This window comes from Epinephelus moara, chromosome 10, assembly GCF_006386435.1.
Source record: "Epinephelus moara isolate mb chromosome 10, YSFRI_EMoa_1.0, whole genome shotgun sequence".
Classification (NCBI taxonomy): domain Eukaryota; kingdom Metazoa; phylum Chordata; class Actinopteri; order Perciformes; family Serranidae; genus Epinephelus; species Epinephelus moara.
In genome coordinates, this window is record NC_065515.1 from 20,579,937 (window position 1) to 20,587,755 (window position 7,819).

At 43.0% G+C, this 7,819-nt stretch overlaps 1 protein-coding gene across 8 annotated transcripts in view; it reads left to right on the plus strand.

Annotated features, from left to right (window-relative positions):
- Positions 1 to 2,292: 2,292 nt before the first annotated feature.
- The window catches only part of LOC126396484 (ephrin type-B receptor 3-like), a 62,339-nt gene continuing 56,812 nt past the window's right edge, over positions 2,293 to 7,819 (plus strand). For all 8 annotated transcript variants that reach the window (XM_050054598.1, XM_050054604.1, XM_050054601.1 and 5 more), the window contains exon 1: positions 2,293 to 3,094. In XM_050054598.1, coding sequence (XP_049910555.1) covers positions 3,031 to 3,094 — 64 coding nt within the window. In that variant the 5' untranslated portion in view covers positions 2,293 to 3,030. The remainder of the gene's footprint in view (positions 3,095 to 7,819) is intronic.

The window sequence follows — 7,819 nt, forward strand, 5'->3', positions numbered from 1 at the left end:
ACCCTGTGATATTCTGACAATTAAAATCCATACGGGGGTTGCATTCTCACTTTAGAAAATGACAGTCTGTTTTTGATCAGTGAAATCAAAGTGCTAAAAATATTTCCTCCTAATGAAAGCGTCTGCACTTTCACATATAAACTATCTTAAAAAGAAAAAAGTTTTAGAATTATTCCGAAAGATGTAATTAAAGAGATAAAGTGGGAGTTTTTTGGTGATGACAACAACTTTTCTGATCACTGTAATCCTGAAAATAAAATGACACAAATTAGCCAAGTGGCACCAGATTATCTTTTTAAACTATTTATCACCAGCTATCTCTGCCACGGTGGCAAAACACAGCCATAAAACCTAAAGACACACCACAGAGCACATGGTCCCATCTGTCTGCTTGCACCTCTCAGGAAATGGCATCCAATCACCTTTCAACTTTACACTAACAGACCAGTCATTTGGCTTCACTCTGACATTTCACAGGTCTCGCTTCCTCATAACACACCTCACACATTTCTTTATATGTGTGTGCAGAGCAGGCGATAAATTCCACTGTATCAACATAATTGTTATTCTACGCATGCAGAATAAAGTTGGAGCAGCTTGATGGTATTCCTTACATTAACTTTAATACTAATAACTGTACGTGAGGAGTGATGCTCGGCTCTCTGCTTCTTTCTTATCTTCAAATACAGCAGCATTAATATTTAACATGATTAATAATGTAGCTGACTCCTGCTATTTGGTGTTAATACTGACTGTGCCAAGTTCAGCCTCTTAGCACTGCTGTCAGCCCTGGCTCTGTTATATACTGTGTGTCTGACTTCATTAAATGTATCAGTTGGTTATTTAAATTAAACAAATTGGGCGACATATTACTCAGCATAAAAGTAAGTGTCAATAGCATTGAAATATTTACTATGAGCCAAGTTGTGCCTGTAACCTGTGTGCTGACAGCCCCACTGAGCACTGGGTTTTATTTGAGTGTGTGTCCGTGCGTTAAAGCCCCATCATGACCCCTTAAACTTTACAAATGCGCATGAAGCAACAGTATATTTTTCTGTAAATAAAAAGTGACTTATGTAAATTCTTCAACTGTGTTTACAGCTGTTTTGAGAGCACGCCGAACTTACTGGTACGATAAAAGGAGTGTAAAGGCAGAGAGATTGAGGAGAAAGGCTGTAAAACCCCTGGTCGTGACCGATACCCCCTTTCTTCTTACCCAAGGAGGAGGAAAAGTAAATTGCAGGTCTTTAATCCTGCAGGAAAAAAGAGAAAACACTGCCTTTGCTCCCTTTTGGTCCGAGCAGTTAAGTTAAATGTCTCACTGTATTATAAATACAAACGATCGATTTAAATAAGTGAGCAGTTAAATGTTCCGCGGCGCGTCCAGGAAAGTTTTTTTTCCAGCTTTGTTGTAAGTTGAACAGCAAACTCCGCAGCCACGGGAAACTTTAATGCTTCTCATGAGCACATCTTAGCAGCTTTAGTCTTACATTGCATATTTTATCCACCTATATAATTTCTGGAAACGAACTCTGCAGTGTGAGCGCACTGGATGTGATGATGTCACTGTCATACTCACAGAAAGCTCCACAACAGGCGAGGTGCGCGTTAAATTTGGGATGTCCAAAGTGTCCACTGAAGGTCTTTGTTTCGAAATGCGTTAATATCTTGATGTCAGGCGGTTGAAGAGAAAATATTTTAATTAAAAAAGGCACAAAAAACTCAGCAGAAACTTCCTCTCTGCTTTGCATCGAGACGGAGCGACCCGCAGGGAGGCGCTGTGCGTCCATGTCTGCACATGGGCTGGGAGTCCCAGGAAAGGAAAGGCAGAGTGACACGCTGCATATATGCATAAAAAATAACAGATACGATTAAAAAAAACGACAAACTTGACAATCACGCCTTTAATTTAGGTTTGCATATCCATAAAAGAAAACATGCAGGTGCAGACATGATGCGCAAAGTGTGCCAAAAAATATCCAGTTATTGTATTTCCCCTCACAGAAATGTTTTAAATCAAGTGTCTGGAGGAGAAGACAGTCTGGTTTGCTTGTCTTAATTGTGTGGACACAAAGGAGAGCGCTCTGGGATGAAGTAAAAAATGTTCTGAATGCACCCTTGTTTTAAGCAGACAGGGATTTTATTTTGATAATAAATGTGAGACTAAATGATTGTCAAGGTAGACATTTTTTTCAATGCAGCTGCTTCAGCCTTAACCCCACCTCCTCCTCCTCCTCCTCCTCCTGGTGCCCCCCCTCGCTCTGTCTTTCTCTCCCTCTCCACTCCGCCGTTATTCCTCCACAGCCGTGTGTGCTTCATTCCAGTGCACAAGCCGAGCGAAGCGGACGGTCCACACACACACACGCACACACACACAGCAACCAAAGCTGATAAATTCGCTCAGGGAATAAATATCTACAAACCGGCGCGGCTGTTTCTTCTTCACAGGAATACCACTTGATCGTGGACGCATGTGAGCGTGCACATGCCAGGCTTGGGACTGTAACACCATGGCTCTGACACAAGTGCGACTATCTCTGCCTCTGCTGCTCTGACCGCAGAGAAAGTCTTTTGGATCTCCTCGCGCAGGCTGTTATTTCTGTTTTTTGTTTTTTAATTTTCTCTTTTCATTGACTATCAACGAGATATTGCTGGAAATATTCTCCGGATGGTGACCGCGGACTGGACTACCTGTTTTCAGCTGATTCGCCCAATGCGAGGGGAAAGGACTGGAAGACTTGCGCCCGCTGCCTTTTCTCTGGTTTAACAAGGCACGTTGGGGGGATCACTGAAAATCGTCAAGGGCTGCTATTTCCACACGTTTTACGCAAAGGGTGTTATTTCTTCCCAACACTCGCACTGACGTGTTTTGGTGAATGGGGGTAACTCTGGTCCTGGAGGCTTGACACAGCTGGGACTGGGACAGGGACTGGGACGGGACTGGGTGCGTGGAGCGTCGGATCACCCAGGATTGTGTTCCCTCCTCTCTTTCTCTCGTGGGTCTATTTACATGTCCGACCTGACTGCTTTATGACAATGGATTACTTTCTGCTTTTATGCAGCCTCTTGCTGCCCGTGGTGTCCAGCGTTGAAGGTAAGAAATTTCATCTTTCTGTTGGTGTTGCGTTGCAGGATGCCTAAAGCGTATTTTTCCTCCATATCAAGTACCCAGCCAGCACCCATGCCTCTCTCAAAGGCTGGGCACCGCAGCGGGTGAGGCTCCTGTATCCCCCCCAAAATTCTTCATTCTCTACCACCCCTGAATTGAAACCAACGTTTTTTTATTTCAAGGTAGCCATCTGGCTTGTTTTAAGGGATCACTGATGGCCTTATTGGCTTTACGCAGCCGAGCGCATGTGGCAAGTGCAGGTTTCAATACACAATTGTAATGCGCGTCAACGAAAGCTCATCCATTTGAATGGTAGTTGTGTATTCTTATTCTTGTGTCTGTGTGTGACACCAGCTAGTGCCGGCTGCTGGCGCTTTCTCCTTCACTTAAAGGAAATTAGCTCCACACTGTATCTCATCGGGGAGTCGCGGCTCCAAGCCCCGCCAGACACTTTCCCTCAGGTCGGCTGCGTGTATTTAAGGGCTGCATGAGTGTGTGGCCTTTTGACATGCGGACTATCAGTTTGAGGGCAAAGTGCACACTCAAAAAACCGATAATAATCTATTGTTGCTCAATTCATTCCAAAAAAGCTCTTGTATATTTATTTTTATCCCCAAATCGCTTTGAAGCGCAAAACGCCATTTAGCAAATATTCAAATTAACTGTCACTCATCTATTTATATATTAATTTTTCCTTTAGTTAATAGCTTTTCTCAAAGTGCCATCGATTGATCATTTACAGTTATATTTATGACAGCTGCCTCCAATAACAAAGCCATTTGTTTCAGCTGAGTGTTGATGTTTGCCGTGCGTAAAAATCGATGGGAAATTCTAGCTGTCTCCTTTTCCCCCCCAGCGAGGCAGTGTCCCACTCCTCTATCATTCCTTCCCTACATTATGAAGTCTCTCACTCTGCTCTGATTGGGGAAATACGAATAAGGAGCAGTGGAAATAAGGTTGAAAGGGGCCTAAAGCTTGAACTATGAATGCTGGAGCCCAGGCAAGGCTCCCGGTTGGCTTGTGATACCAGTAGGAAAGTAGGACAGTGGGCCACTGGCTCAGTGAACGCCTTTCTCTCTCTGCTTGTTTCTCGACCTGTCCGCACAATGTCTTAAGAGTTTCTTGGCTTTTTGTGCGTAAAACAAGTGAAATAAAGGGTCGAATATTTTTCAAGGCAGCTTCTACTTTGCTTGGCAATTTTCTACTTGACAGTAAACGGTAATATCTGCTGTATATACAATGAATAGGCTGCCTTGATGCAGTAGGTGCATATAGGCTGACAGTATAAAGCACTGAATGGAAACGTTAATTAATTTCACTCCAAGTCGTGTTGCCTTTTCACCAACCACAAAGCAGGTTTAATTAAAACGTAGATTATGTTTGCGCACTGTGATTCAACTCCATTTCTCAACTCACTTTCCAGTGTCTTGACCCTAATTTGGGGGAAACATCCGCAGGCCTGTTACAGTCGGTGCTCAGAAAAAAAAAGCTCACGCTGCTTCTTGAACTCTTCATGAAATCATCTGACTTAAAATTGCTTTTCACACAAGTGTCCCCCCCCCCTGTCAGCAGGCGTAAAGACTACACGAGTACCCATGGGTGAAAATAGTGTATCTGATAAGGTTTGTTGTTTTATTGCTGTCTCTAAATAACAGAGGCGACCGAGGTAGAGCTGTGATAAGAGTCCCAAAACAGAAATGACTTGCCGCTTAAATATCCAACATCAGAACTGCTACTCAAACTTAGATGCAGTTTGATGTTGTTGGATAAAGTATTAATAACAGCCCCACTCTGTGGATGGATGGCTTGCATTCACAGCAACTTCCCCTGAATAAAATTATCTTTAAAATGCAGTTCTTTATTTTGCTTGGGACCCCCTGGACCCGTCTCAGTGACCCCTGTAGGTCACCGGACCCCATTTGGGACCCACTGACTTAAAACACATGGCTTGAATGGATGGGTTGTGTATAAGTAAGGGGCTCCAGAGGTGGATACAGACACAGAGAGATGTAGAGAGGTGTTTTCCTTGACAATAGTAGCGAGCTGGTTGCGCACGGGGCTTGAAGTTGGTGTATTTCGTTAGAACAATCTATACTCTCCATAAGTGATGCCATAAATTGTGCCTCACTGACCTGGCTGGGGGTTTACAAAAGCTTTTAATACAGCCTGGTGATTCATGGCCGCTGCTGGGGCTTCTTTCTGGGATATCTGGGTTTATGGGAGAAACAAGCGGCCTGGTGGGGAAGTTTCCCCCGGACCTGCCGTGCGTCTCTCCGGGTCCCCGGGTCACACAGCCCCGGGGAAATGCTCCTAATGAATTCGTGTTTTCTTTTCCTTTTTTCCCCCTCTCTCCTTTTTCCATTTTTTTGTTCTTTCTTTGGCCACATCCGTCCCTCAAATTGACATGTAAGGGTCAAACCCAGCGCTTTCAATCTTGTAAATTTAGTTTGGTTTTAATTATTTAATTATAGGCCTGTAACACGCAGGGTTAGGGTTGTGTCCGAGTTCCCAGTGGCTGCAAACACGAGTGCTAAGCAATAATCTGAATCTGTTCATACAGTTTGTCTTTTTTATAAGTGATTGGGTGTGTTTATGTGGCTCAAATGAGGCCCATAAAAGAATAAGCGGAAGGATTTGGTTTTCTTGTCATCAAGATTGTTTTGTGGCTCTGTTCTAAAAATAATTAAATATGCAGCTCATGTCTTATTTAATTTGATGGAATAGTTTATTTATTAATTTTTCACTTTGGATATTCAAATGTGTTAATTATCTGAAGTTCTCTTTTTAGTTATTTTCTTCAGTATGTTTTTGCCCTCATAAGAAGTAGATCGTTGTGTTGCTTGCAGGGTCAGACTAGTCAGGGGCCTCAGTGGGTGCACGCAAGGCCTTGGCTTTTGAACCGCTGCTATCAGTGTGCTGAGGAGACAAATTGCGTTGATGACAGTCCTCTGTTGCGCACAGGCGCTGTGGTTACTCCTCGGTGTAAATTACTTGTGATGGAGGGAGGAAGAACATAAAAAAAGGGCAGGAAAACAGGCACCGTAATGATATACAGGTCAGCAGCCACTTCGATGCTGTTTGTCTGTGTTTATTGTCTTTGCGCATCCCTGTTGTGTGACTTCCTGGTGTTTATATGATGCTGACAGAAGATGTATGACTGTTTCTTTTCTGGAGTCAACAGCATGTGAGCATTAGAAGGAGTTTCAGGTGAAGAAACTTTTCGGTGCCACAGCTGAGCAGGCTTGTGTTCAGTAGGGAAAAGTTTTGTGCGTATTTTGTCAGGGAAAAAAACGCCAACCCGTTTTGCTTGCACTTTATCCCACAACCCAAATCCCTTACGGTGATTTCCAGTTGAACAACTCTCACCTGGAATACTTCTCTGTCTAAACGAAGACAAATGGGCTTTTATGGCCGCAGCTCAGGGTTCCCCACTCTCTCCCTCCGTGGCTTTTTTTTTTTTTTAATTCTATTTACGGCGGTGCATTTCGTGGAGCGATTACGCACAAGCAGGACCTTTGAAGCGCACATGTTTATGTTTTTATGTGGGTGAGATCACACCTCCACAGGAGCTTTCCTGTGCCTGTTTGCAGTTGGCACTTTTCTCATCTAACTCTCTCCCCTGCTCTGTCTTCAGCAGAGGAGGTCCCCTCGCCATTATCCTGATTTCATTTTTAATATGACCAGACACTGGCAGTGAGGCAAATCCTGAAATGTGAGCGAGGGAGGTTTGTAAATTATTATTTCAAGTTAGAGATCAAGCAAAAAATAACCTTAAAAATATGTTAATGTAGGCATACAAATAGAGAATTTCACTACAGGGCGCAGAGGGGAGTTTCCACCAACGGAGAAAAACGTGCGTAAACTACATTTAAGCAAATAAAATCATGCGTAAACTTTAACTTTAGTGAAGTGATTTTACATTATTTCACTAATGTGATTAAACTGACGTGTTTTTTCACCCCTTTGACTTCCAGAAAAATAATCAATGTGCCAAATTGTTTGATTTTTGTCCCCTTTCATATTAATAAAACGTACAAACTCAAGTTTGGGCCTTTAAAGGAACTGCAGCCTCTTGCTAAAACTCATTTAGCGTGAACGGTAAAGGGAGTAATGGGGCCATTTTGTCCGGCACACTTTGCTGTCCGAAGGCCCTTCATGCTGCAGGATTTATGGCATCAGTCATGTGTGGCCTGCGAGCAGGCTGCTATGTTAAACTTTATACTCCAGGAGCTCCTCCACGTTGCATTCACAGGCAAATTGCTGAACAAATGTATTTAGGGTCACAATTGAAGTGACAAAGGGAAGTGTTAGTGGCTATCTCACACACACACACACACACACACACACACACACACACACACACACACACAGTATTCAAAGGGCCGAGTGGAAACGTGCTGAAGAGGCGTGAAAGTAAATTTGCAAAATAAAAGCAAAGTCAATGTGACAATTTTACTAATGAATCATTGTTGAGGGCGACGTGGAGGTCATCTATCTATCTATCTATCTATCTATCTATCTATCTATCTATCTATCTATCTATCAATTTATCTATTAATTTCTTTGAAAAATATATATACAAATATTCGGCTTATCAAGCAGAGCCACATGAGAAATACAAGAAAATACTGCAGCTACAGAGATGCAAATAGTCGACCAAAAGCACGCACACACACACACACACACACACACACACACACCACACACACA